Genomic DNA, 27,597 nt, shown 5'->3' with positions numbered 1-27,597 from the left:
TGGCATAGGTTTGACAAAACTTTACCATGTTTTAGTGGTAACAATTTTTTCACAGCAGACATTTTGACATGCAGGAACACCAGATGTGCAATAGATTATTAACTTAATTATTAACATTAATTATGGCTGCAATAAATTTAGGTTTAGAAATTCCAGGCATAGCTGCAGGCCCTGTGCTTTTGGTAAGGTCCTGTCAAAATGTCTGCTCCAAGAAAGGTCTACAAGGTTGAACAGTTATAATTCAGACCTTATTGCATTCAATCTAATGTGTTGTGTTAGATGTGTTCATATAAAAACCATAAACTCACCTAAAGGTTAAAACCATGAAAAATTTCACAGTAACAAAACTAAATCTCACCTTGTAGGTATACACAGGCAGCAGAGGCCACATTTTAATATCGGAATGCTTTGATTTCTTGTTTTCCGTTTCTGTCCTTTACTGTCGTCCTGACAAGCTATATTGGATGAAACAAAGCTGCAAGGTAAAAGGTTATAAACAGTTAAAAGGGCGCATATTGACCTTCACCAGCGGACCGACCAGCTCCACAACACAACGAAAGTTACTGTGCGTTACCGTGGCAACGAGCCGTCGACAACTTGTTCACAGCCAGGTAAGAAAGTCACACAAGTTAGTTTCTTTATGTTGTGAGCTAGTTAGTTTGTTTTAAAGTACTTATTTAGCGTTAGAAACGTCATTATCATCGTTTTAATTCTCTTGGTATGTGAACTTGATCGGTAGGCTTTTGAGAACAGGTGTTAAACTTTGGTTTTTAACGTTGGGCTGAGTGCGGAGTTGACTTACTAACGTTATAACACGGGGTTAGCGTAACTAGCTAACGTTACCTAGCAGAAAGTGCTCGCTTGGATTTGGTTTTGCTAGTTAACTGTGTACATTATTGTAATGGAAGATAACACGAACCCATATAAAGAAATCAAACATCATATAAAGTAGTGTGTTATGTAGGGTGATTCATATAAGAAGGTATTTCAGTCAAAAGAAGCTAAGATAAGATTTACGTTATCTGCACAGAACTAACGTTAAGTTAAATTATCGTCAAGCTGCAGGCTGCACCCTGCATTTTATTGCCTGCTGAATCTCAGTTGAAAATGTAGCTTTTCAAATTTTAATTAGTTCTCTGTAAATAGGACAGGTTATACAACAAGATGGTGACATTTTTCAGAATTTGTAGTAAGCCTTATGGAAGGATCAGAATATAACGTTATAATGCTTATCTCTAGAAAATAAATAATGATAAAGACAGCTCTTTTAACCCAATATTCTGCTTATCTCTGTCTAATATTATGTTTGCTGCTTAGAAAGAAGAAACATGATCCTTATAGACACCTTGCTAAATAAAATCTCTTCTGGTATGTGGCTAGTTAACAATGCACGAGAGGTACAGAGTGCTATGGTGGTGATTCATACTACAGTTACTTTTTGTCTTTTTCTTTTAGACATCCCAGAGTGAAGTCCTAATGTGATAGGCAAGACAAAGTTTGCGGTACCTAAATCTGCTGATGGTTTTCATAGAGAGATCAGCAGCATGTTCGCTGCCCCTTCAAAGGAAAGATCACGTAATGGAGCTTCTCAGACCTGTGGTAAAGACACTACTAAGCCTGGATCCAAGGTTAAGAAAAAGGCCCACTCTTTGGAAGTGAATTTACCACCTCTATGCCCGGAGCCACCTTCTCTCTCAGCAGCCTTTGTGGCCAGGTCTCTGTTGAGTTGTACCACCATCCTCAGAAATGTCCCCTCTGACAGACCTTTATCAGTGGTGGAACTCCCTCGTCTTATAGCCCAAGTAGGACCTGGGAGAGCCATAGCTGACACAAAATGGACTGAAGGGCCTCGACTAATGGCCTCAGCATTAGGGGCCGACATCCCTGTCAGAACTGCTGATGAATTGACAGCACAGAGGTACATGCAATACTTACAGAGATTTGATGTTGTTTTTAATGCACCCATTCATTCTGATACAGTTTTTATACACGTAACTGATATAATACAAAAGTGTCATGCAATAGTTTATGTGAAAAGTTGTGCTAATTTCTGCAGACAATACTGCAATCACTACTTCAGAAAAAACGAGTATGATCACATTTGTAAAGATGATGATAGTATTTAATAGGTCTATGCGTGTCTTCATAAACATTTGACATAAACAAAATATTTGTTTTATCCCAGTATATTGTTGGATCTCTGTAACATCTTTTTAGATTAGGTTTTTTTTTACCTTAACATTTAGCTCTTAACCTGTACTCTCCAAACTATTTGATTCTTGAATTGTTCTGTTGTTCATAATATTTTTTTTATTGTTTCAGTATTACAGAGAAAGAATCAACTTGTAAGGACAGAAAGATAGCGACCAAACCAAATAAAGTTCCTCTCACTGGCACAGAGGTAGTTCATATCTTTGCCAGGAAAAGAGACCTGGGAGAATTTGAGCTTTATTACCTAAAAGAAGTGGATCGAGACGCTAACAGGTCGACTGAAATGAGACTATCTACCCTTTAATTTCAGACTCCCACAGATATTCTCATGTAGTAATTTAATTCTGTTGGAATGCTGGCAATTAAACTATGAATGCAGTGATATGTCTTCTTTGTTTGTAGACCCTATGACCTGCAAGTGGTCCATCCCAGTGCAGCTGGCTCTGAACACTACATCTTCTCCCCTAATACTGTACTACATGTGACAGAACAGGGTTATGGTGGACTTGTCAGTCTGGCAGAGTGGTACAGAGAGTCTATGTTGTGGACAGCTTTGCAGGAAATCCCTATTTTCAGGGACTTCAGACTGCGGAAAGCTTTCACCTTGTAAGTGCAAAGCTGTGCTTTTTGTCTCTGCTTTTGTTTTGCTCTATCTTCATGCTTTGTCTGATTGGTGTTTTTTTGTTTATCAGGTGGCATCGAAATGTGCGCAAGATCTGTTTTCAGCACAAGTGTGCAGATCTGCAGGATATGCTGATTGTAGCTGTACCTCAGTTCAGAAATGCTCTTTTTCTGTTCACCAGGTGAGTCCCATCGCCATGGAAATCTTTCAGTATTAGTTAAATTGTTAATTTTGGTGTAATATGTAATGAGCTATTAGAATTTTGTATCTGACCAACTTTTAGATGGGACATTAATTTTTCAGATTACCTGGTAATGATACTTCTTTTACAGAATAATTGAAGAACTAAAAGGGACACACCACCTGCCACAGGAGGAGTCTAACACCTATACATTGCAGGAATTTAAGAATCTACTAATAACCATGAACCAAGAGTGTCTGCAGATATTGGAGAAGTTATCACAGTATCACTCTGTCATCCTAAATGCGGTACCACAATTTGGTTTTCTGACTTAAAACAAACTCAAACCTGTGTTATGAATAGATTTAATAATAGAGTTATGACTAGAGATGTAGACACTGGTTGATTGGTTCAACATGAAGAAATGAAGCATGAAGAAAAAGTTACAGTTTTATCTTATACCTGTCGATTTTTAGAAAGCATAATTTTTAACAGCATATGTTATTAAAATCACTTTTCATCATTATCATTTTTATTGCAGTGATGTTCTTTTATCCCCAGGTGGAAGAGACCAGCTACAAGGCACACCAGGAGCTGCAGCTGCACATGGAATATGCTCAAAAGCCAAATAAATGCTACGAACCCATTCACCTCCGTTTGGCTCACCAGAAGGAGCTAAAGAAACAGTTGTCCCGGTCTAAAGGCATCTTGGAGAAACTGGGCAACTTTGCTGCTCTCCTCAATCAAATGATTGTGCAGAGTCTCATCACGATCATCCAACAAGATGCCATATCTTTTCTCAACAATGTTTTGAAGGTAAAAAAAAAAAAGAGAGCATTCGTTAACACCACTTATTTAGCACACACAAACCTTCCTGCTAGAACAATTGTTGATTAAAAACATAATAGCCTTGTTGCTTTGTCTTTAACACATTAGTTTAGCGTACAGCGCTGTTTCAACCCTTGTGTGCTTACCAAGTGAAATATGAATATAAAACTTGTATTACTCTGAACACCACTGCTACAATAATTAAAATAATGGGGTAAGCATCAGATATAGCAAACTGACAAATAACTTAATTAACATTGAATTAAATTAATGCTGCTGATGTATTTTTGTTTGTTAGAGGAAGAAATCTCAGCAGTGCTGTCTCTTCCACACTGAGCTGTGTTTCAGTGCCAATAGTCGGCTGACTGTGGAGCCACCAGTACATCTGTTCTCAGAAGCAGTGAGTGAAGCACTCCTGACTGTTGGCAACTCTATAATTCAGGTGATTTCCACATTTCCAAAGTTGCAAACACAGCTACACCTACATTACAGTAAATTTTTCAGATGTGGGCACTGGGGAATGTGATTCATATTTGTGACATTTGGTAATAGTAAAAAGAAATTAACACATAATTAATTTCCCTTGTTCATAGTTTGAATATAAACAGAAAAGTGTTTGCACTAGTAAAGTGACTGGATTACTATTTATGATAAATGATATTAAATTTTCTCTACAGCTTCAGCAAGAACATACTTTTCACTAAGACCAATTCAGCAATTATGTAGGATTAAAACCTGCAAGATATTAAATATGTTTATCACATCTGTTAAATCAAGCAGTATTTTTGTCATTTTGATCATGAATTTATCACCAGCTTCGTAACACCTTTCTTCTGTGGTAGATGTGTGACACTTGTGGATTCTTCCTAGAGAACAGCAACAGTGTCGTCAGATCTGGTTTTGCTCAGGATTTAGCCTCTGACTTCAGTTGTATCGAACATCTTACTATTAAAGGTACAGCCTTTAGCATTGAAATTGTTGCTGGTCTTCAGATTTCATAGTTTTGATTTCAGTTGCTTTGAGCTTCTACTAATACTTATTATTATTATTATTATATATTATTTATATGAAAATGTGCCTTAGCCTGACCCAAAGTTGTTATTCCTGTTGCTGCATGGATCAATGTGGTCTAAAAACAGAAATGGTTCCAAAATCATATTAGTTATATGTTTTTTAATGTATTTTATAAACAGTTGAAAGACAGATTGTTTTTAGTGTCTATGTGTTTTAATTCCCAGCTGAGAATAAGAACAATGATGGAATGACTGGACGCAGAAAGTTTTGCTGCTGGCAAGTGCTCAGAGACCTGCCATCTCGCTGGCTGGTGCTACCTAAACAGACAGTACAGGGCAACACGGTGCATGGCTGCCACTATCCACTCCGCAAGAGACAGCTGGAGTGGCAGATCAGCATCAATGACATTACAAAAAAGGTTGAGGAAGAGGAGGCCAAGATCATGCAGGCAAGACTTTCAAATCAAATTCTAGCCCATATTAATGCATAATCAGTAGGGGTGTTAAAGAATTTGCTTTCACTGTTCTCTGGACAGGAAGCTGAATTAGAAATTCAGCAGCTCTGTGAAAGCTACTCATGGTTGGTGGACATCCAGTTCTTCATCAGCCAATGGAGTCAAGCCATATTAGAATCCATGAAGGGTCAGCCTGCTTTACTGTATCAGGAGCACATAAAGAAGGTACACAACTGGACTGAAAGAATCTACACAGTTCCCTCATCAATCTCTACCTCCAACCAGCTGTTCATCATCCAGTGCACTCGCATAAAGGAACATCTAGGTATGTCTGCTCTAAAGTAATTACATCTCCCCCACAGTGTTACTTTAAGTCTCTATTCAATAACTTTTTAAATCAACATTGTTCCATACCAGGAACGAGTAATGAAACAATGTTTCCTAAAAGAAACTAATAGTTTACCTACCTTTGTAAAATAATAAAATGTATGGCCATGGGTTTATGGGTTGAGAAATGACTTCCTTGTCTTTATGTGAAATGCTCTAATCCTCTTTGCCTTTGTTTTTCAAGGGCAACAGCTGAGGTCCATTGAGGAGGAAGTGCTAGAGCAGCTTGTTGAGCAGATTAAGCTGCAATCAGAAAGCCTCATGTCAGACTTGGGGAGGGCTACTGCTGAACTCAAGACAGAACCCCAAGACTTACGAGACCTTTCAAAATATTCTCTTATGGTATAGACTTAATTTCTTTTATAAACAGTTGGAAGACTTGTTTTGAGTGTCCATGTGTTTTATTTCCCAGGTGAAAACTTTAGATACTGGCAAAAAAAGTGTTAAAGAAGAAAAGCATATAATGTAAAGAGAAGTAGATTACCAGTAATGAAAAAGAGATAAAACAGCCCAAAGGGTAAGAAAAATATCTCACTAAAAGGTTTTACCTTTACAAGGTTGGTAAATGGAAGATTCAGATCCTCTGGGACTATTTTTGTTACACATTCACTTTTATTTAATTATTCATCCCATGAGCATATTCTTCTGAATTGGGATTCCATTATCCAAGAATGATGAGGTGATGCATTAATGTCAGATATATTTGATGATTTCTGATCCCCAAACCAGCCATGCAACAGTACATATAGTTATTGTGACCAACACCTTGTTTTTGCAAAAAGCAATTTTCAGTAATAAGAAAAAGGGACGTTTACTCACCAAGTAATGCAACTACATAGCGTTTTCGTCTTCAAATTCAAGTTCAAAACTACAGTCAACAAAATTTAAATGATAGTTTTTGCCCCTCCATTAAATGTAGTTTGTTAGCCATGATAGACTTGTAAAGTTAAATCTGTCTTTTCTTTTCAGGTGAGGGACTCTGTGAAAATATTGGCTGACACACAGAAACGTATGGAGTACATTCACTCCCTCCAGGACACTATTTGCATGAACTATAGGAAGATGACTCAACAGGAAGAGACTTTGGAAGATAAGGTCTGCAGGCATACAAGTGAAAATGATGCCATTAATGGCCACATTGTAGTTGTACAACTCAGTTTTGTGCATTATTTCAGAACACTACAGCTGTTTGATCACATCTCAGTTTTAGCTTTTTTTTTACACTGCAGTGTGTTTGCGTCTGTTTGCGTTCTATATTTAGATGCTGGCCACGTGGGATTGCTTTATTACCCTCTTCAAGCGAGCAGAAAGCATTGTGTGCCAACATCTTCCTTCAATGGCTAATGCATTGGACACAATGTACCCATTCTTGGTCTGTGACTTTAAAAATATCATTTCCAAAACTACATCTGGACCCTTCCTTGACCCAAGCCAGAATGCAGAAGAGATGGTCTCCAAACTGAACCACATGTGTTCACATGTGCACATTCTCAATGCAAAGCTGGAACAACTTAGTAGAAACAGTCAAAACCTACAAGGTAAGATGGTATACATTAAGGTTATCGATTATTTATAGGCTTGAGAAAGTCACTTTTTAACAAAAGAAAAAAAAACTCTTACAGCAACCATGAAAAAATAAAATCTTGTTATGTTATACATAAATCCTAATCTTTTCAGACTGTTATGTTTTATTTCTTCCCATTAGAGCATCCAATGGATTTGACCATTTTGACCACAGATGTTCAGAAGGTCAAAGCCCGTAAAGAGTTGTGGGATCTGATAAATGTGTACACAAAATGGATGGAAGAATGGAAACAGTTGCTTTTCCATGAGGTAACATGTCAAGTGAACCTCTCTCTGCCTATTGACAAGATGATAAAATATTTTTGCCAAGGAGGTAATTATTTATATCCAGCCATGGTGATGACAAATGTATAACTAATTTGTTTAAAACGCACATGAACTTGAATTTGCTCCCTCTTCATTTTTTAATTCTTTGGAGAAATAAAGCAGTGCAGAGATGTTAAGCACAGTTTAAAAAAACATTCTGAATTACACAATAATGAATATTTTATATTTAAGCTATCACCATTTTCCATATGAGTTAAATTAACCCATTTTTGAAATATTTTTCAGGCTGTGGTGTCACAAGCTCAGGGGAAAATTGCCAAGTGGAAGGAGCAAGCTCTATCTCTAACAAGTATCATACCTACCCATGATGCAGTACTGCAGGAGACTTTGGGAAACCTGGAAAGCTTAAGCCATCAGCTTGTAGTCATGTCAAAGCTGCAGAACCACACACTCAAACCCAAACACTGGAAAGCTATTTTCGAAGGTCAGACACTGTGCCCATGTTGTAACAAATGCATGCAACCACTGCATATCTACAATAATCTAAATACATTCCACCTGGCAGGCATGGGCCTACTGTATGTCCCAGAGAAGAAGGTGACTGTTGCTGAACTGATGTCTCTTGAAGTTGACCAGAAACATATTACCAAGGTGAGAGCAGGATAAATACATATTGGTCATGTTATGGCAGTGCCACTAACATGAGGAATCATCAAACTATCCTTGTATGCCATTAACATATGATACTTGATTACTTTTTTTGATGGTAGCTTTATTTTGTCAGATATGCAGGGATGCACAAGCAGAGTGGAACATGGAGCAGACCTTCCAAAAGCTTCGACAGGGATGGGAAGCCAGACTCTTCCAGCTGGATAAATTTACTCTCCCTTTTTGGCAGCATTGTGAGACACAGCTTGGTTTAGAGACAGAGAAGCCCAGAGAGGGCATTGTTTCAAATCTCCAAACTGCCGGTCAAAACTCCTCTAATGATGCAAGATTCACTATTATTGGTGAGACTGAATAACAAACTAGCAAATTAATAATACAGATGTGGTCATTTTTGTTGTCATTGTAAACATGCTTGTTGAATTATTACTTTGGCAGTATCTTGCTAATAAGTTGCTGGGATTTGCCTGGGATATGTGTTTTCTCACTCAGGTCTGGAAATACACTTTGCTGAGATAGAGAACGATTTGATGACCCTGTCCGCCATGATGAGATCCCCACACAGTGTTGAGTTCAGGCTGCAGATGGAAGATTGGTTCCAATTGCTGCAAGATCTTGGTAGGATGGATATTCAGATGAAAAAGAAGATTTTGAGAATGTACTACCAAGTGCAGAAACACTATGAATATTGTATTATCTTTTGCTTTCCCTTTCAATATTAACAGGGAAGCTGCTTTATATATTTGAAAGATACCAGCAAATATGGGCCTTCTTGACCAAGATATTCCATGAAACATCCATTAGTGTTCAGAGAGTGGACCTGGTATGTCCCTGTGTCATATGTGTCATTTGTGCAATGCTATGATTTCAGAGCTTTGCTGTAAGTTTACATATGAGATAAATTTCAATTACTTTTCTATTTTTTCATAGCTGGAGCGATTCCAACCAGTTGATGAGACATTTAAAGAACTTATGCACTCTATATCAAATGCTCCTCATGTGTGGAACTTTGTTCATTCCAAGAAGACTAATGACAGATTCCATGGTAATAGCCTTTGCCAGATTCTCATTGATGGTCTGTCTACAATGGAGGCTATTTCCAACCAGATGGTGGATCTCCTGGACATCCTGTGTGAACAGTTTCCAAGACTCTGGTTCTTGAGTGACAGGGAAGTGATACAATTACTCTCCTTTCACCCAACACCTTTCACACTGCAGTGTTTCGTAAGCAAATGCTTTAAAGGTGTGCGCTGTCTTGAAGTGGATTGTGAAATTCCATCTAATACAAGAGATGCAAAGAGCTGTGGGGCTACATCTGAAGGCCACGAACAGATGAAGGTGCTGGGTTTTTTTGGCAGCCTCCAGGAGCACATTACCTTTCTGTCTCCTTTGGAACCAAATCGCAATGCCTTGGTTTGGCTTTGTGTCTTTGAGAAACAATTAAAATTGACCATGGTACATCTCACGAAACAAAGTGCTGTAGTGCGAAACCAGCTTGAACCACCCAGTCAAGGTTTGGTAGGTGATAAAAAATTTGGAGACGACCTGCTCCACATTGCTGATAGGAGGAAAATTGAACTACCTGTGCTGGATCTGCTGTCTGAATATCCTCTTCAGTGTCTGCTGGTGGCTGAGGAGGCTGTTTGGTACAGTGTTATTCAAAGAGCCTTCCAAGAATCGAGCCCAGTGAAGTTGAGCAACATAAAAGCATACAACTCTGCAAAACTGAAAAAGCTTGGCTGTTCCATAAGGGATGGAGTCATGGGAGCAAAAAGTGAATCTCTGGTATCTAAGTACATGACTATGTGTTTGCGTGCTTTAGTGCAGCTTACAATGAATCATGCACAGCAGCTATCTCAACTCATGGAGGTACAAGGTGTATCTCTAGAGTCGTCTTTTGAGTGGCTAAGTTTAATGAAGTATCATATAAACTCAGAAGATTGCAGTCTGACTGGAAATGGTGATCCAACATGTTATGTGGATGTTTTGGGCCATCGACTCCAATATGATTATGAGTATTTTGGTCCAGAAGATTGGGTGATGGTTCATACTCCATCCACAGATCGGGCGATACTGGGGATCCTTCTTGCTCTGACAGGCTACAGATGTGGGTATGTGAGTGGACCTTGCATGTCTGGAAAGAAAAAGACTGTAGTCCAGTTAGGAAAAGCGCTGGGGCGACAGGTTGTCAATGTACAGTGTTGTCCAAGCATGAAGCCCAGTGTTGTTCAGCGGATGCTGTTGGGCGCCCTCTGGACTGGAGCATGGCTTCTGCTGGACTCCGTGGACTTGCTAACACAAGGGGTCTTGTCATTACTGGGACAGCATCTAGTGGACATTCACCAATCCTTTTCTGATTTAACAAGAAATAAGAATCAAAGAGTGAATGAGGAAGCAAAGACTGCTGATGGGGTCACAGGTTGCAAAAACATTGGTGATTCAGAATGCCATATGGTGCTTGCTGGGAAATGCATTTCTGCCAGCTTGAACTATGGATGTGTTCTCATCTCATCAAAGGGATATACAGCTGAGGTTCCAGAGAGTCTGCAATGTGCAACCAGACCCATTGCGTTAACCCATCCAGATTACAGGATCATTGCAGAAGTAATGCTGACTTCCAATGGTTTCTCGGAGGCCAGGTCTTTAAGTCGACATCTGGTGTGCCTCATCAGCCTGGCCAAGGATTCCCTCTGTCTGCCTGATTTCATCACTGACGACCAGAGCTGCTATCTCGTTGTCTTGCAAAAGATCATTTCCGCCTCTGCAATACACTTTCAACAAAGTTTAAGGCAACAAGAAATTTCGGATGAGGCTAAAGGATCGGCTGCTGAACAAACTGATCTTGCATCTTCACAAAATGTGACAGCCAAAGGTGTTGAGAAGAATAGAAAAGAAACTGAAAATCCTTCCAGGTTGCGCTGTTCTCATTTGTCAATTATACAGGGATTAATGGAGGAGACAGCCATTGTCAAAGCAATTCTCACAGTCTTGATACCTGTTCTTTATGAGCACAAAAAAGCCTCACAGTTTTACACCATTTTCAAGGGCACATTCCCTATGGCCTGCCATTTTTCTCTTTTCCAACAATACATTGACGAAGAAGAAAATAAACAACTTAAAGATGCAGTCACAGAAGAGTTACAAAGGAAATATTTTCATTGTGAAAGTGAAATCATTTGCAGTGCTCTTACACTTTACCAGACCATGAAGTTCTCTAAGGCAGTTATGCTTATAGGCCCCTCAGGTAGTGGAAAGACAGCCTGTTACTGTGGTCTAGCTGGAGCACTCAATCGCCTGGCTGCCAAGGCAGTGGAATATGTGTTTGAAAATGATGATCTGATTGAAGGAGATAACCCACAGCTAGAGCCACATATCTCTGCATCAACCTGGAACTTTGTTGACACTGTGGTTTTATTTCCTAACGCCATGTCTCATGAAGAGGTATTTGGCTGCTTCTGTGAGAATAGAGGATGGCAAGATGGAGCTGTTGCAAAGGTGCTGAGAGATTCAGAACGATGTGAACCAACAAGTTCCACAATCTGCAACAATAAGAAAAAAAGTGATCAGACACCGATGGTGAAATGGCTGGTAATGGATGGTAATCCTGCGGGGCAGCCTGGCTGGTTAGATCACTTAACCACGCTGTGCAGTCCTGAGGACCCCTTTCTGTGCCTGTCATCAGGTGAAACACTACCATCCCAATCACATCTTAAGCTACTAATGGAGATAACTGACCTACGTGACGCAAGTCCCTCTGCAGTGACCCGTTGCAGCCTTGTTTATTTCACAGGTACTGATCTGTGGAAGGCTGTGTGGAAGAGTGAAATGGAGCTTTTCTCTTTTGAACACAAATTGGATCAAGGAACCGTGAAAATGTGGAATCATCTGGCTGAAGATCTCTTCTCTAGCACTCTTAGTTTGCTTAGGAAAAAGGCTTTAACCTCTGCAATCCATAATGAAGGAGAATCATCTCAAAGCCTCCCATATGGACTGCAAGAAATCATGTCATTCATTCGGATCCTACGAGCCCTCCTACAGCATTTTAGAAAGAAAATGGAAAAAACTGAGGCTATACCACAAATAGACAGAGAAGGTATAACCATTACTTATTCATTTAACCCCATAAACATACAGACTAGTTAAGGTAGACACTTTACTTTTATTAATACTGCATCACTTTTTTTCCCACCAGATATACCTCTACACAGAACGGACACAGCAGGCCGAGATTCTCACACTAAACAAGACCTCCTGGCCAGAAACCTTTTTCTGGTGGCCTATATTTGGGGTTTTAGTGGACATCTGCATCCTCGGTAAGATAATCTTTATAGAACTTGTTGTATAGCCATGTATATTTACGCAAATAATTTTTTTTGCTATAAACACATGTAATCACATTTTTTTTCTTACAAAAGACCCCCAAAATGAATGTCAATCACTAATTTTCTTCATATGTTTAATTTTTTTACTTCAGCCACTGGCCACAATTTGACTTACTAGCCCGTCAAGTATTGTTTGCTTGCCGGTACAAAATTGTGGTTCCTGATGAAGAGGGTGTCTTTGAACATTTTTTTAACATTGATAGCAACATATGCCCCAAGAGCACACTGATGACAAATTCCATCACTCCCAAGGTTTGTCCTGAACATACTGAACATTCTGTCTAGTGTAGTGAAAGCACATACATGTAGTGATCACTGCATTTAAACATTTTAACTGACAAGTGTCTTCAATCTATTTACATAGTATGGGAAATATACCTATCTTCTGCACCTCATGTTGGAGGCAAACCAGCCAGTGTTGCTTGTAGGAGAGCCCGGTTCTGGAAAAACCACTCTGTGCAAAAGTTTGCTGTGTTTTGACAAGCCACATATTAGCCTACCAGCCAGTCCCCTCCTGAGCTCCAGAGACCTGCGCACTATCCTGAAAAAGATCAGCTGCCGGAAGAACTCTAAAGGTACTCTGGGTTCCATGTCAAAACAGCAAGGACTGCTTCTTTTTGTGGATGATTTGCATGAATCCCCCTGTGGTAAGTGGGAACATTTACCTTAGGAGAACTGATTTGATTAAATTTCAATAAGATTTTGCCCTGTGTGAAGCTTTATAAGGTAAATTTTTCTATTGTTTTTCCTGATAGATGTCTTTGGGAAGACGTCAACAGCTCTAGAGACGCTACGACAGAGTATTTCAAAGAGAGAGGTTCTAACATTTGACGACTATCATTTCAAGTTATTGAGTTCTGGAAGCATCAGCTACATGGCTACCTGTTGTGTCTTTGGAGTGGGCAGTCACAACAGTAGTGTGGTATCCTGCAGGCTGTCACGTCTGTTCTCCATCTTTGTGCTCCCTAGCCTATGTATGGATATTATATTGTCCATCCATTCTCCTCGGCTAGAAGTCTGGCTCAAAGATATGACACTTAAGCAGGGTGGTAAGGAAATGGCACGTTGTATCATCACTGCAACTCAAAACCTGTATCATGCAGTATGTGATCAATTCCAGCCAACTGTGCAAAGGCCCCATTTCATATTTTCCCACCATGACCTTCAGAAGGTGTTTCGGGGGATGTGCCTGTGGCAGTCTGACATCCCAAACACAGGGACAATGCAGAAAAAGGACTATTCACTACCAGACTTTCCTCCAGTCCTACCCGGGCCTGCGGCATCAGATCTTAACATAGCATATCTCTGGATGCATGAGTGCATGCGTACATTTGGTGATAGATTATGCTCAGAGAATGAAAGCAAAACTCTTGTGTCACTCATAGCCAAGACAGCAACAACACACTACGGAATTAGATTGATTGACGACACCCAGCCTGTCAGTTTAGGTGACCAATCCACTGTCACAAGCCTTGCTATTCACACACTACCCGTGGGCACAGCAGGCACATGTAAACCAATAGGTCAGAGTGTAAATACACTAAATCTGCCTCAAGAGCCAAAACCTGCTGGCCCGTCAGACCTGAAACAATTGACTGAACCTTCCCTTCAGTATGAAAACAATTGCTCAGAAGAGGCAAGCCTGACAACTCACCCTCTGCAACCCCATATTATTCAGCATATGGAGGCCACAATGGCTAAGCTTTTATATGGCCCTGAGCTGTCTGAGGCCCTGAAATCAATGAATCAGCAAAACAATTTTAAATGTAGCTGCTCATATCAGGACCGAGACCTTGATGTACTACTTCAAGAGCTGTGTGCACTCATTGACAGAAAAGAGGAAGACAAAGGACAGAAAGTTGATAATGACTACAACATTACAACCAGATACATTGTACACAGACAGAGGGTGAGTCAGCTGTTACATATCCTGAGGGCTTTGCTCATACCTGGAGGTCACGGAGTGCTGATTGGCTCAGACGCAGGCACAGGCCGCAAAACCACTGTGCGTTTAGCTGCCTATGTAACGGGTCACCAGTTAATGGAGGTGCATCCTGGTAATGAGAATAAGTTGCATGAAATCCTAAAAGAGGCTGGGAATCGAACTCGAGTGAATGGAGTTAATGTCATCATACTGGTCCATGAAGGAATTAGCCAGTCTGTCAAAGAAGAACTATTGGTGGCGATGGCCCACACAACCTACCCAGGGCTCTGCACAGATGAGGAGTTAAGAAACCTTGTTTCCAGAGCGACTGCTGTGAAAAACTCAAGAAGATACCTTATGAACAGTTGGGTGTTTGACAAGTAAGAGGACAATACCTAATTATTCTTATAGTCCTCATTACAGTCATTACAACCTAACTGTATCAGATTGTGTTATTAAAAGATTAGGCCTAGAAATACATTTAGTATTCTTACTTATAGCCAAAAGTGAATGTAATGTTAATGTATTTGTGATGTGGACATTCATTACTATATTCATTAATACTGTAATTGTTTTGATGATGTAATATAATTTACAAGAATGGGTTTATGGGAAATTACATCAAATATTTGAGTACACTGCAAACCGTATTTGTTCTGTTTCTTTTAACTAAGGTACTTGAGCCAAATCCACAGAAATGTACATGTGTTCCTGCTGCTCCCCTTCGCTGTGATAGACAGCAGTGAAATACCTGCCAACAATAAAACCCATGGATGGAATGTAAAGTATTTTCTTTCCTTCACTACTCTTATCATAGAACCTTTGACACACACACACACACAAACACAAGCTGTAGTTTTCAGACCAGGCACAGCAATTTAAACACATTCCTATATGTTTGATACTTACAGGACCAACCCTTGATTAGGGTGCAGGACCCTTTGTATCCCAACTGTAACATTACAGTTGTGTCATTGTGGTCCACATTTCAATTGTAGCCCATGTCGTTGAGTTTACACAGTACTAACTTGAATATTCACCATGTGATATTTGGGGTAAAGGGCTCTGTATACTAAATACATAAATAACTTTTTATCCTTTGTGTTCTAGGCACTACTGACCAAGGCCCTGAGCGTCAGTTGCTGTGTGGAGGTGTATCAGCCTTGGTCCAACAAGTCTTTAGTGGAAGCTGCTGCTCAGTGCCTCAAAGGTAGTCCCGACAAAAGTTAGTCACACCACTAAAGGTAGTCTATACTCACTTCAGTTTTACCTCTCCAGGCTGTACTAAGACTTATCCCTTTTCCTTTTCTTTTTAATTAGTATTAGTGGAGAGAGAAGGCTCACAGGCCAGCCTGTCTGTGGCTATGGCAGGCATCCATCAATCTGCATGTCAATATGCTTCTGTCTTCCTACGAGCTCAGCCTTTCAGCCCTCAGACTTATATGGAGTTTATTGCCCACTTTGGTTACCTCTGCAACCATCTGCAGAAGCAACGGCAGAGCCAAGCTAATAGGTAATTTTAAACCAGTAGTTGGGCAAACCTGTGTCTCCAGTATTTAATGTGCTGCTGTGCATATACCAATACATTTGTGATAATACTACTAATGAGCTAACTTTATCTGATAAAGTGAACCTATACTGAACTTACAAGAAACAAAAAAATATCAGGTACACTGGAATGTATCATGCAATCCAACACAGCTGCACCACAAACTACATCCTGAACGCTATCTGACATAGTTTTAACAAAAATACAACATACACATAACATTCATAAAGGTAGCATTTGTTGCAGACCTGTTTAATTGGATTGCAGTAGACTGTACAGGTCTAAATTATATTTTCTTGACACGCTATTATTTATTTTTAAAACAAAACAGAAATACATGTTCTACTTTACAGTAACTGCTATATTTTCTTTTAGAGTTGCCACTGTTTTGTCTCATTTGGATTTCATGAACAACACAGTTGCGCAGTACAAACAGCACTTAATAAGACTGCAAGAGAAGGTTGCTGAGACACAGCAGGTAATGTAGAGCAATGCAGCATGTTTCATCAATATTTTGTATAAGTTTGCAGCAGTATTGGCTTGGCCACAATTTCTTAAATACAAAAGGTTAATTTTCATCACAGTGTAAACTGTTTTATTTATTTTTGCATCTATTTTTTAATGAATATATTACATTAAAGTAACCTTACATTTGTACCTCAGTTAATATTGCAATTTTAATGTTCAGTAATATTTACCTTATAACACAGCATATTTACAAATGTAGGTATCTGCATAAATGTTACCTTCCTCTCCATCCTGCAGCGTGTTAAAGAGCTCCTCAGAGCTGTAGATTATCAGACAAACCTGCTTAAGGAAGCCAAGGCGACATGTGTAGTGGAGGAGAACAAGCTGTATCATCTGGAAGAGCAGATAAATCACGCTCAGAAACAGGTAAACAGATTTGCTTTTTTATTAATGTCTGCATGGAAAATCAAATAAATAATATAACATATACTGAGATATAGGGCTGTGAAATCCCTAGAAGAAGACATTAGAAGCGTCACAGAAAGCACGTCTATATAAACAAGTGTCACATGAACTTGATGTTTTAAATTCTTTTTTTCAGGTGAGACCTGTGTTCCTGTCTGGCGTCAAGATTCTTAATTGTCTGAATCCATCAGACCTGGAGGAGGTGCGCCACTACAGAGATCCACCTGATGGGGTGGTGAAAATCATGGATGCCATTTGTTTGCTGTTTAATCGCTCACAAGGGTGGGAGAGTGCTAAACAGCTTCTTGGACAATCCAACTTTTTCCAGGTGTGTGGACAAAATATTTATGTTGGTACATACCTCTTTTATAATAAAAAGAATAATACAGTGGTGTCATACATAAGTTTATATGTTAAGCAGTGGTTTAGTAATAGTCCAATTGTTTGGCATGTTGTGGCATAAGAGGCTGTTTTGGGATTGTTTTCTTGCTAATCTCTCGTAGGAGTTGGAATTTTTTGACCGCTACAGTCTGAGAGATGAACAGCTGCAGCAGCTCGGACAAATAGTTCACAGTCCACATTTTGTGCCAGAGTCTGTGCGAGAGGTGAGCAAAGCCTGTGAGTCCCTGTGTCGATGGGTCCAGGCTGTATATGAGAACTGCTGTATGCAACAACAACTGTTGGTGAAGCAGCAATTGGAGTTGCTGGCCAAAGAGGCACATGGTCAGCTTCACCAGGCCAAGCAGCGCAAGAAGGATGCATACCATCATCTAGAGAATGTCAAGCTTCAGCTGCAGTTGGTACAACAAGAACTGGAGGAGCAACTGCAGGGACTTCACACCGCTGAGACCTTAGAAAAAGAAACTACTTTAGCTGCTGGGCAGTTGGAGACACAAATCAGAGACTGGAGGGCTGCTGCTCAGGTAGCGCAGAATTTGCACGTGTACTGTAGATGTCAAATAAACTCACCACTTAATTTAGTACTTTAGTGTTTTTAATATTGTTTTTCAAATGAATGATTTTTTTCCCTTCAGGAGGCAGAGTTAAATATCCAAAGCCTACCAGGAGATGCCCTTATCCTGGCAGCAGTTATCTCTTATTTAGGCCCCTTTGCACCTGATATGCGCACAGAACTTCTTAGCAAGTGGAGGGAGCTATGTCAGACAGGAAGCATCAACATAAACCCAGAGGACCCCAGAACCTCCCTGTTTATACACTCTGAGGCTGCACCTTCTTACCCCCTTTTTGGCTTTCCCATCCCTCTGTCTGAGAGGCTGCCTCTGGATCAGGCGTTAGGTATGCTCCAGGATGCCTCACCTGCCAGAATGGTTGTAAAGCTGCTGCTGTGGGGCTGCAGGCGTGCCTGGGTAAAACACTGGCCGCTACTGGCAGACACCCAGCAACATCTAGATATAAGCTCTCAAAGCTGGCTGATCACAGGTGGGTACTTAGATGTACAATATATCTATGCGGTTTGTTTTCAATTTGTTGGACTCTGTGTCATCTACTCAATCAATCAACTACCCTGATGTTCTAGGTTTGTTTTGATAATTACATCATGTCCTGTAGATATTTAGGCCAACCACTATTTAATTAATCCTTTAATGAGTTAACCTTTTGAAAATAATAACTAATGTCTAATGCAATTTCCCAGAAATACAGTCATCAGTTTGTCCAAAAGTAAGCCAATTTTCTTAACTGCGAGCCTAAAAATAGTATTACAATCAACACAATTTTGTCAGAGAAAATACATGTAGCAAATAAATATCACACAGTTCTTACCCTTTTTTGTTTGTTTAGAAAATCAATAGAAAGTATGTGAATTATACATTGTACTGAAAGAATTAAAAAAGTACAACAAGTGTCTGCTCTGCAGGAGAGAATGCCAAGCTTGAGAAGGAGACAGAGTGTGGAATGGTGGTTTGTGCTGATGATCCAGAGCTGCTGGACAAGCTGGACCAGGCTGCGGAGAAAGGTGAATTAGGGGATGTTACACAAATAAAAATATTATACTTGATTTTACATTATGTTGTCGTTAACTTGGTATTTTGTGTAATTTCTAAGAGTACAGTGTCCTTTTTCAGCCTTAAGTTATTCTAACCTTTTGTTTTGCAGGTTCAAGAGTCCTGGTAACTCACATGGAACGTGCGATTCCCAGTCCACAGTTTCTGGCCAGATTGGTACGCCCTGCTGGATGTTGTCTTCCAGGGTTAAAACAGCATGTTCAGCCCACCCACCCTGAATTCTGTCTCTTCCTTAGCACCCATCTGCCTGTCCAACTGCTTAGTAGTGGTAAGAAGGATTTGTAGAGTCAATACAGATGCACAGAGTCTCTGTTGAAGTCACTTTCTTGGCATTTTTCATGCAACAGAAATGAAGGATTTTCAAACACATTCACAATCCTTTTATTTGTCTTGGTCATGTAACTGATACAGATATGTACTACGACCTTTTCATAGATCATAACACACTGAATAAAGAGCATACTGCTCTAAACAGTTTGTATTACTCTGCACACAAAGAGTTTGGGTGATCTAAAACAGGATGAGCTAACTGGTCTATTAAATACAGAAGTTAATGAAATGGACACTCATCTAAACGCTGCGATTCACTAGGTATTCTTGCTTTTGTTCTATAGAGATCCATCCGTCCATCTTAGCTCAGGTACGTGTGGTTGACCTCTCTCTGAGCTCAGAAGAGATCCAGGAGCTGATGCTGACACAGCTGCTGCGGTCTGAATGTAAAGAGCTGCTGATTCAACACTTGCGTTTCCAGAATGACAAGCAGTTGCTGCAGGAGAAACTGATCGCAGAAGAGGTGACGATACCACTATTTACCATCATATCATGCAGATACTGTTTCTGTTGGTTATTTAGTCTCATATAATTCAGTGAAGTGGAATCAATGGGGGACATTTGGGGCTTATTTTCTCTTGAACAAAACAAAAGTATAAAGGGGCTTGTCTGCCACTTGCACACAGCCTGACGGTCAGAGTTTGCTTGTGTCATAATTGTTGGCCAAACTTTTTGCTTAATTCATTGTAGCAGAGCCATGGTCAGCAGGCATTTTGGGAATGTAAATCATTTTTAAGTAATGTATATTATCTGCTGTTGTTTGTAGCTGCATCATCAGTTGACTCTCCGAAATCTTGTCTTAGGATGATCTAATGGACTACATCCTGCAGCATAACACCTCACTGCTGGGGGATCTTCACCCCCGCATGGCTGTTTGTCAAGAAGCAATGAAGAACCTGCAGGCTGAGATCCAGCATCTGAGTGAAGAGCTGGACTACCATGAGTCCCTGCTGGCTACGCCCCGACAATTAATGAGGCTGGCTGTTGCCCTGTACCAGGCTCTGCAGGAGGTGTCCAGTCTTTCCCCTGCCTACTACTTTTCCCTACGGGGCTTCATCTCAGTTATGCAAGAGGCCTTCATTGTGAATGATAGGCCTTTTGTGTCATATTCTGGGAAAGTACCTGGGGGCATAATACCAGAGGTCACACACCGGATGGTAGCCCAGCTGCTGGGCCAGTACAGGCCTTGTCTCCTCAAGAACCATGTCGCTGTTCTGAAGCTGCTGGTGTCTGTGGTTCTGCTCCAACACAACCAGCTCTGCTCTGAGGCTGAGAGTGTGGCATTCCTCAGGGGCCTTCAAGACATAGAACATCCTGTCATTAAAGAACAAACCTGTTCCCCTACCCCTGCTGCCTCACAGTCCACCAGGGCTCTGCCCAGCTGGATAACCCCCCATATCTACCCAGAGCTCCTCTGCTTGGAGAAGATCCCAGTCTTCAGAGGGTTGATTGCCTCTCTCTCCACTTACCCCATGCAGTGGCAAGAGTACCTGCACTTCACTTCCTCCACTGTAGCAGGTGCTGTTCCCTGTCGCTCACATTCACATCTATCCCTGCTACAGCGGGCTCTCCTCTGGAAGACCCTGCTCCCAAACTGCCTGGAGGGACTAGCTGAGGCTATGGCGGCTTACTTCCTTTGCGTGCCTGGACAGATAACAGGGGCTGAGGCCCCTCACACTGGGAACCCAGAGGCTCTCTCACGATATCTTGCCAAACATGAGGGACCCATCATCCTCACTTTGCCCAGTCCAAGAGGAGATAAGTGGACAAGCATTCAGCCTTTTCACTTAATAAACAGATTGGCCAAATGTATAGCAGAAACAAAGGAGGTAAAACAGACTGCTTCACTATGTTTTAAATCAGTGTCTGTAACCAGTTTACGTCAATGCACAACCAGCTCCTCTTTCTTTATTAATATGTTTCAGGTTCAGGTGAAAATCGTTTCTTTTGGAACTGTGTGTGACAGAGAGGTGATTCTCTCAATGCTCAACAAAGCTGCTAAAGATGGTCACTGGTTGGTTTTTAACAACTGTCACCTGTTGGAACGATGGGATGATAAAGTAGTGGCTCACCTCAGTCAGCTGATGTCCTCTTTCAGAGGTAGGTGTTCCATCATCAAGCAATTTAAATTGCATTTGTATGATTCATTTTCATTAACAAAAAAGTTACAACCCAATCTTTCTATTTATGTATCTGCTTTCTTGCCTACGTACCTATCGCACAGATGAGCGATGCCTGATTCACCCGTGCTTCCGATTGTGGTTTATTACTCAAGAATATGCATCATGCTCCATACCAGGTAGATATATTGCCATTACTGCTCTATCCAAGTCTTCCTTTCTAGGTCAGTCGGCAAAACCATAGTCCAAGGGATAAACCAGGCTTTGTGGGTAATCATGCATAAATCAATTTCACATACAAAATATACTCAGTACACTGGTATGCATTTAGAGCACAAAGTATATCCATATTAATTAAAGTAATATTTACAAAACAGTTAAAATCTTTTAAGTTTTCTCTCTCAATCACAACATTTTTGTTGATCTATACTGAACAAAATTATAAACGCAACACTTGTTTTTGCCCCTATTCATCATGAGCTGGACTCAAAGATCTAAGACTTTCTTTATGTACAGAAAAGGCCTATTTCTCTCAAATATTGTTCACATATCTGTAAAATCTGTATTAGTGAGCACTTCCCCTTTGCTGAGATAATCCATCCAGGTATAGCATTCCAAGACGCTGATCAGACAGCATGGGTATTGCACAGGTGTGCCTTAGGCTGGCCACAATAAAAGGCCACTTGAAAATGTGCAATTCCATTACACAGCACAATGCCACAGATGTCACAAGATTTGAGGGGGCGTGCAGTTGGCATGCAGACTGCAGGAATGTCCACCAGAGCTGTTGCCCGTGAACTGAATGTTCATTTCTCTACCGTAAGCCATCTCCAAAGGCATTTCAGCGAATTTGGAAGTATATCCAACCGGCTTCAGAACCGCAGACCATATGTAGCCCAGGACCTCCACATCCAGCATCTTCACCTCCAAGATCGTCTGAGGCCAGCAACAATCGGTTTGCATAACCCAAGAATTTCTGCACAAACTTGTCAGGAATGTCTCAGGGAAGCTCATCTGCATGCTCGTCATCCTCATCGGGGTCTCTTCGCATTGCCATTGAAGTGTGGACCAGCATCAGCCGCAAAACAACCTGATCAACTATGCAAAGGAGATGTGTTGCACTGCATGAGTCAAACGGTGGTCACACCAGATACTGACTGGTTTCCGGACCCCCCCGGATCTCCCCAATACAGTGAAACTGCACATTTTTGAGTGGCCTTTTATTGTGGCCGTGGCAGTACCCATGCTGTCTTGATATGCCACACCTGTGAGGTGGATGGATTATCAGTCAGTGAACTCTTTTAAGTCCCTTCTTAAAACATACTTTTATAGGAAAGCCTTTCCCGATCTTATTTGACTTTATTTTATTTTATTCTATTTTACTTATTTTATATTTATCTCAAACGTGTATTTTGGTCTTTTCAATGTTTTCTTGCTTGTATTGTTGTCTTTGCACTTGTTGAAGCACTTTGTAACTTGTTTTTGAAAAGTGCTCTACAAATAAAGATTATTATTATTATTATTATCTCGGCAAAGGAGAAGTGCTCACTAACACAGATTTTGACAGATTTGTGAACAATATTTGAGAGAAATAGGCCTTTTGATGTACATATAGAAAGTCTTTGAGATCTTTGAGTTCAGCTCATGATGAATGGGGGCAAAAGTGTTGCATTTATAATGTTGTTCAGTATAATTTAATGCCTCAAGTAAAACAGTTTCCTCTGTTTCTTATGGATTTGCTCAGGTTGTAATCATCATTATGATTTTAATGATTATTATTTTTATTATTAAACAGCGGCAGTACGGATGTGTGCACTGCCTCTGGTCTGTGACTCTCCCTGGGATCTGAAGGAGGAGCTAAGCTGTTCCTTGCGACAAGTGGCGTCCATCATAAGGTGTCAGTCACTGTCGGGGGTCACAGCAGACCTCCTCCGCTGTGCCATCTTCCACTCTGTGTTACTGCAGAGACAGACCTATAAATACTTAGGCCAAGGGAGAATATACAATTGGTGAGAATATGGGCCCACACCTTGTATCCTATATGGCAGAGGTGTGATTGCAAATGTTTTGCCTATATATATACATTTAAAGTAAAAACAAATATGACCTGAATGCATATTTCAGTATTTTAAACCAGTGAATATTATTCAAATGGTGAATATGTCATGATGTACTAAGAGTTTATGCTTGTGCCTGTGGATTGTCTTTGTTTCATAGGAGCCAGGCAGACCTCCAGGTTTTGATGGATGCACACATTTGCATTGCTAGTCTCTGCCATGATAAGACAAAGGCTTTGCAGTATATTGCAGGTGAGGCAGCAGTAACAGATACAATTGTCCCTCTAGTTCAGTTACTGTATGCTTTAACGTTGTTGTACTTTCATTCACAGTCAGTCTAGTGCATGGCGCCCATGTGATAGACTCTGCAGATTTGGAAGTGGTGGAGTGCGTTGCCAAGACCTGCCTCAGCAGAGTGTCACCTCTCTTGGGCAGGGGACCACACATCCTCTCAAAAATGATCAGCAATCCTGATCACTTTGGTAACCAAACAACTTGAATGTATTTGTTTTGTGAAGTGTGACTGTTTCTTCCGGGAGTGGGGGGGTGCTGTTTGTCCTGCCCCCACTGCTGAAAAAAATCCTAGAGGAAACACTGATTTTGCATAGTATACATTTTACAAGCTGATTGATGTGGCAGTCAGCCAAGGGAAAGGGGTCATTAAAATATTTATTCTTAACTATTAACTTAACTTAAGCATCTAGCTGATACCTTACATGATTGCAGCATTTAAATTAGGCTACATTTCTAAATCAACATCACAACAACAAGTAGAAAGGAGTACATGTATTAGGGCCAAAGTGGGTGTTTCTCAACTATTCTGTGTAAATACAATGTATTGATTGTGGCTATGTTTCATGTCCTCAGATTTGTCAGGACTACTGCAGATTTTAGAGCACGATCTTCAGATTTCAGTGAACATCAGTGACCTCTTTGTACTGGGCTTCAGTACAGATGTGGCAGCTGAGATAATCAAGATCAATAGCCACAATTTGAATATACTACTGCAGGCCTCCCAGACTCCTCTAAGAACAGTGGGGAGTTTCTACACTCAGCTAAAACTGCCCACCACACTGCCATCCTACAGCCATACTAGAGACAGACTGCAGGCTCTGAAGAGTTACCTCATACTCAAGAATGACAGCACAGTTACAAATGCAGGAGCTGCTTCTCACAGTCCCCTACGTGGCTTCCTCCAGGCTGAGTGGGATGATCTGATTGATTCGGTGTCCTTGCTCCTCTCACAGCTTCAACAGCCCATTCAATACAGCACGCCGAACTTCGCTTCCCTCCTCAAGCTCACTGACTTGTCTCACTTAGAGAGGAGGGCAGAGTTGCTCAGTGCTTATCTCTGGCACCACACCACTTCAGATCCACCTGGTGCCTACCGACTATCTGCTTTCAAAAATCCCAGAGGGTTTCTGGCAGCCGTCATGAGAGAGGCTGCTCAATTAAATCGCAAATTTATCAGTGATATAGCCCTGCATTTTCAGGTAAAGCATACAAATAATGAAATCACACTAAAATGGCCTTTCAGTTATGGAACCCAGTAGATGGAAATATTTCCTAATATTGCTCCAACTATTTGCAGGCGCTGCAGGTTGATTACTTAAACTGTTATCTTCCCTCCAGGTTCTGAATGATAGTACATACCACGCCTCACTTCCCCTGGACGCTGTGTATTTGTGTGGCCTGGAGCTGAGAGGGGCATCATGGGATGCACAGCAAGGAGCCCTAGAGAACACAGACTCGCTGCAGCCATGCTCACTGCCCTTTGTTTGTGTCAAGGCTCAAGTCAAGAGCACAAATATTGACCGAGATATCTTCCCTTGTAAAAGGTCACATTTAAAGGATGCCAGCAATGTCCAGGTCGCACATGCTTCTCCATCGATTGCCTCACAGTTACCACTCTATCACTGCCCCCTCTATCTCAATGGAGAGCGGGAGAGTGGAAACTGGGGACTGGCAGATGTTAACATTATCACTATGCTTCCACTTCATGCCAAGCTAAATCCTGTTTTATGCAGTTTGAGAAGGGTGAGGCTAGTGAGTATGCTCTGACCTGCTGTGATTCATCAGACCGGCGCTCAGATGCTTTTGCTGAATAAACAACTGTAGATTGATAAAAGAGTCCTTACTCATACTACATGAAAAATCTTGTGTATGTATTTGTCATTAGGACAACTGTTCACATAAATGTATGTGCCTTTCTGTTGCTGTATAATGCCTCTTTACACATTACGTTATTTAATGTTTTGAATATTTGATTTTCATTAAAGTCTTTACACAATGTCATAATGGCAATTTATAGCATTTTGTGTTATCCACCTGGCATCACTGTTGGGTGTGGTCTTGTTCACCTGTTACCACACTGAACAGTGATGTCATTTTGTACTGACCCAGCTGACTCACCTCTAGTAGTACACCTCTGCTTCAGCTGGTTTTCAGTTGTTTTGAAAGCTGTTAAAATGATGAATGTCTATTCGCATTTGATTTCGCACCAACAAGTAAAAACACACATAAAATACCCTCAAATATACATGCAGTTATCCTCTGTTCTCATTTTTTCTGTATTGTATCACGTTGTAATTTTGAAATATTTTTGTAAATAGCTGTCTAGATTTATGTAGCAAAAACATTACACATATTTATAATCAATTTACACTCACACAAATGTGTAAACATTACAAAGCCATTTATGTCAGGACGCGTGTATTTAGTTTTAGCACTTTAGCACACAAAGTCTGCATAACTTGTAAACAGTAAAATAAATAGCACTTTTTATTGCTTAAATATGATTCACGTGTTTGTTAGAGAAAAAACTGTTTTCAACTGAATGTTTGAGAAATACTTAAGAATGCACCATATCACAGGATATTTACAGCATAAAACTTTAGGAAGGAGGTGTGAACTTTGTTGACAATGGTAACCAAATTCCTTTTTCACCCTTCTTTAGGTAACATGGACAGGCACCATTATGAAACTTTTGAGAAGTTTGGCAACAATACTTTCCTACTACACCTTGACAATGGGAGAGCGTGAGTATTTTACTAACTGTTAGTGTGTGTCTATGTTAATGTACGCTTCTGTAGTGGTGGCTGGGGTTGTATGCAATGTGGCTTGACCGACTCTGACTCTGTTCTCATTGTAGATTCGGGCGTCACTCCAAAGATGAGCCTTCTATCCTAACTCCTCTAAAACAGTGTTGCAGGTAAGAATGAGGATGTGATTAAATGTGATGAAATGTTTTTAGAATTGTACTTGTCCCTCGATTGTGTTGTCAGGAAAATAAATCACATACAATTTCACTTTAATATCACAAACTACTAATGTAGCCAAAGATAGAGTTCCTTAGTTTCAAGAAGTGCAAGGAAACACACATAGTTCCAAAGTGCAAAACTCTGCTGTAACCATCTGTCGCTGTGTCCCACTTTTTTCTTCCTATTTTCTTCTGTTATTTCTTCATCCCTAATCACCCCATCTTCCTTTTTCTCCATCACCTCTCCCTGTCATTTCACTCTTTCTCTAGAATCCGTCGATCTACCTGGCTACGCCTCCGTCTGCTTTCTCTGCCTCAGTATCGTCTCAGCGATGTAATGAGGGCCTCGCTCTCCCATGATCCTCTTCATAGTGTGGCTGCACTGCTGTCAGATCCCCACCTCGCTGCTCTCGATCGGCGCTTGAAAACTGTGCTTAAGACTGTTAGTCATTGCCAAAAGAGACGGAGTGAAGATGGAGGTGATGATGAGGTCATTTATGACGACATTATCAACTTGAAAGATATGGTCACACCTGCTGGGTAGGATGGCCTGAACCTCTGATAACTGGTGACAAACAGTTTGATATTAGTTTTTGTAATTTCTTGTTTGCATTCTGTGACAATAATAATTTCCCCCTATGTTAAAATACTGCTTTGACCGTCTTGACCTGTGTTGCTCCATTTCAAAGTCGGCTTACAGATAATGTTAGATGTACTTGTTTCAGTAAAATCCCACAATTTGAGCCCTCGTGCTATTCTTAAGAATTCTATAACTTGGTGTTGTCTTTACTTGTTTCCTTGTTTT

The 27,597-nt window shown here is 40.6% G+C and overlaps 2 protein-coding genes across 5 annotated transcripts in view; both read left to right on the top strand.

Annotated features, from left to right (window-relative positions):
* Positions 1-27,535, top strand: part of LOC123969528 (extracellular serine/threonine protein kinase FAM20C-like) — a 33,860-nt gene extending 6,325 nt beyond the window's left edge. Inside the window, exons 9-11 of the mRNA XM_046047009.1 lie at positions 26,490-26,571; positions 26,685-26,744; positions 27,063-27,535. Coding sequence (XP_045902965.1) covers positions 26,490-26,571; positions 26,685-26,744; positions 27,063-27,336 — 416 coding nt within the window. The 3' untranslated portion in view covers positions 27,337-27,535. The remainder of the gene's footprint in view (positions 1-26,489; positions 26,572-26,684; positions 26,745-27,062) is intronic.
* Positions 477-26,326, top strand: LOC123969525 (dynein heavy chain domain-containing protein 1). Of its 4 annotated transcripts, none has more exons than XM_046047005.1 (44): positions 477-611; positions 1,456-1,918; positions 2,323-2,484; positions 2,614-2,817; positions 2,904-3,014; positions 3,166-3,322; positions 3,576-3,830; positions 4,141-4,284; positions 4,685-4,796; positions 5,081-5,304; positions 5,392-5,635; positions 5,882-6,039; positions 6,667-6,792; positions 6,959-7,235; positions 7,403-7,530; positions 7,834-8,032; positions 8,114-8,199; positions 8,333-8,558; positions 8,707-8,832; positions 8,940-9,037; positions 9,145-12,307; positions 12,407-12,527; positions 12,689-12,848; positions 12,961-13,243; positions 13,352-14,900; positions 15,195-15,300; positions 15,631-15,730; positions 15,841-16,033; positions 16,445-16,547; positions 16,835-16,963; positions 17,139-17,330; positions 17,506-17,925; positions 18,037-18,442; positions 18,879-18,977; positions 19,118-19,294; positions 19,641-19,819; positions 20,160-21,185; positions 21,282-21,456; positions 21,581-21,655; positions 23,272-23,485; positions 23,694-23,785; positions 23,866-24,015; positions 24,401-25,026; positions 25,166-26,326. In XM_046047005.1, exons 2-44 carry the CDS (start codon positions 1,545-1,547, stop codon positions 25,592-25,594), a joined length of 13,578 nt encoding a protein of 4,525 aa, XP_045902961.1. In that variant the 5' UTR covers positions 477-611; positions 1,456-1,544; the 3' UTR covers positions 25,595-26,326. The 4 variants fall into 4 exon arrangements, with proteins under 4 accessions (XP_045902961.1, XP_045902958.1, XP_045902960.1 ...); XM_046047002.1 differs by having other exon boundaries at positions 15,631-15,745; XM_046047004.1 differs by lacking the exon at positions 477-611 and adding an exon at positions 644-718 and having other exon boundaries at positions 15,631-15,745.
* Positions 27,536-27,597: the final 62 nt, after the last annotated feature.

This window comes from Micropterus dolomieu, linkage group LG04 (assembly GCF_021292245.1).
Source record: "Micropterus dolomieu isolate WLL.071019.BEF.003 ecotype Adirondacks linkage group LG04, ASM2129224v1, whole genome shotgun sequence".
NCBI lineage: Eukaryota > Metazoa > Chordata > Actinopteri > Centrarchiformes > Centrarchidae > Micropterus > Micropterus dolomieu.
The sequence above is the reverse complement of the archived record's forward strand: the minus strand, read 5'-3'. Positions and strand labels throughout refer to the sequence as shown.